We start from the raw sequence: 2,446 nt of genomic DNA on the forward strand, positions 1-2,446 counted from the left end.
AAATATAATAAATAATGACCATAAGTTGAATAATACATTGCATTAATAAAAAGTATTATGTTTTTCAAAGGCCAAATAACTCTTCCCACCCAAGGTTTAATAAAATGACTATTTTTATCTATTAAGTTTCAAAATGTCAAATTTTCACTTATTTATTGATTTTTTAATAAATTCTGTTAATTTTTTTTATTAAATTACTGAAAATATCGAAAAAAAAAGTGTTATGCTAAATGCCTTTGACTCCCATAATTTTTTAAAATAATTTTGTACCCTAATTTTTATTAATTTCAATTAAAAAATTAAAAATTTATTGATACAAATATTGATAAAGGTGTCATGACATATTTGGAAGTTAATTGTATTTTTAAAAATTTTAAAGGTGTTTATAAAATTTTAAGGTTTTTTTAATTAGAAAAAATGTTGGAGTGTTTTTTTTTTTTGAAAATTTTAAAATTTCACTACACCACTCAATATCTAATAAATAAAATTATATTTTTTTAAAAATATATGAGGTAAATAAATAATTTTTTAAATAAGATAAAAAAATGTTCATTAAAACTTTGTAATACAATTCTCTTGTAATATTTGAAAAAGTAACATAAATATCTTTTGATTGTTAAAATGAGTGGAGAATTGACTTTTTAAACTCATCGGTTAGAATATGTTAGTTCATCAAAATGTGGGTGGGACATGGTCATTTGGCCTTCTTCAAATGGTTGTTGCACGTTACCGCAATTTCAGTCTCTTCCTCGATCTACTACTATATATATCTCAATCTCTTGCACAATTTACACAAACAAATACCAAGTGGCTGGAGGATCCATCTTAGAAAGATAGTGTAAAGATGAATTTGGTGAATGGAGAACATGATAGCAAGCTTCTCCAAGCTCAAGCTCATGTTTGGAACCACATTTTCAGCTTTATAAATTCCATGTCTCTTAAATGTGCTATTCAATTATGCATACCAGATGTCATCCACAACCATGGGAAACCCATGACCCTTACCCAGTTGCTTACTGTATTACCAGTTCACCCCTCCAAAATAATCTTTGTCCACCGCCTCATGCGCATCTTAACTCACTCTGGTTTCTTTACACTTACTAAAGCTAGTGAAAATGATGAAGAAGAAGAGTATGCTTATACTCTCACCACTTCTTCACAACTCCTCCTTGAGGACAACCCTTTGAGTGTCAAACCTTTCCTAATGGCTATGCTCGATCCCGTGTTAACAACACCATGGAATCATCTCTACACTTGGTTTCAAAATGGTGATTCTACTCCTTTCGATGTAGCTCACGGGATGAAATTATGGGCGTATATTGGACATGAGCCAAAATTTAACCATTTTTTTAATGAAGCCATGGCTAGTGATGCCCGATTAGTTACTAGTGTGGTGATTGATAAGTGTGAGCATGTGTTCAAGGGATTGAAGTCGCTGATCGATGTTGGTGGTGGCACTGGAACTGTGGCTAAGGCCATCGTTAAAGCTTTTCCATACTTGGAATGCACTGTATTTGATCTCCCACATGTCATTTCTAGTATGCAAAGCCATGGAAATCCTAAATATGTTGGAGGAAACATGTTTGATGTCATTCCTTCTGCAGATGCAGTATTACTTAAGGTATTTTTCAAGATATTATTCTCATCTTCAACGTAATGTATTTTATCTTTTTTCATTTTCTAAAATTTTATTGATGTCACTTGAAATTTATCAAACAGTGGATATTACATGATTGGAATGATGAAGAATGCGTGAAGATTCTGAAGAAATGCAAGGAAGCAATTACAAGCAACGGGAAGATGGGGAAGGTTATTATAATAGACATGTTGCTTGAGAAGAAAGAAGGGGATGATAAATCGACTGAAACGCAGCTTTTCTTTGACATGGTGATGATGACATTGGTTACAGGAAAAGAGCGAGATGAGAAAGAATGGGCCAAGCTTTTCTTCAAAGCTGGTTTCACTCACTATAAAATAAACCCAATATTGGGTTTAAGATCTCTCATTGAGCTTTATCCCTGAGAAGCTGCCAAGCTTTCACATGAAAATTTGTTCTGGTTTTTATCAATGTCTACTTTATTATTTTGCAATTTCCAAAGGGTGCTGTGCGGAGAAATTGTGCTTCACTTAATTTCTCTGTTTTTAATTTAGTTCTTGTCCTCTAGATTAGTGGAAATGTTATATGAAATAAATTCAAGCAATAATAACAGATAATTTGAGTTTTCATTTGGCATAGATGACCCAAAATCCTTTTATTAATTTTTTTTAAAAAGTAAAACCCTTTTATTTATTACTATCAGATTAATTTTCAAGATTACCATACAACATTTCACATCTACTTAATTTATAGAACTTAAACTAATCCCATGATGCCCATATTAAACATAAGTTAAATAAAATAAAATACTTTTAGGATGAATTAATTTAAAGTGAGACCTAAAATTAA

The 2,446-nt window shown here is 31.0% G+C and overlaps 1 protein-coding gene across 1 annotated transcript; it reads left to right on the top strand.

Annotated features, from left to right (window-relative positions):
* Positions 1 to 796: 796 nt before the first annotated feature.
* LOC123196435 (probable O-methyltransferase 3) lies at positions 797 to 2,226 on the top strand. The gene is made up of 2 exons (XM_044610466.1): positions 797 to 1,621; positions 1,720 to 2,226. The coding sequence occupies exons 1-2, from the start codon at positions 845 to 847 to the stop codon at positions 2,020 to 2,022; spliced, it is 1,080 nt and encodes a 359-aa protein (XP_044466401.1). The 5' UTR covers positions 797 to 844; the 3' UTR covers positions 2,023 to 2,226.
* Positions 2,227 to 2,446: the final 220 nt, after the last annotated feature.

This window comes from Mangifera indica, chromosome 14 (genome assembly GCF_011075055.1).
Source record: "Mangifera indica cultivar Alphonso chromosome 14, CATAS_Mindica_2.1, whole genome shotgun sequence".
In the NCBI taxonomy this organism is placed as follows: domain Eukaryota; kingdom Viridiplantae; phylum Streptophyta; class Magnoliopsida; order Sapindales; family Anacardiaceae; genus Mangifera; species Mangifera indica.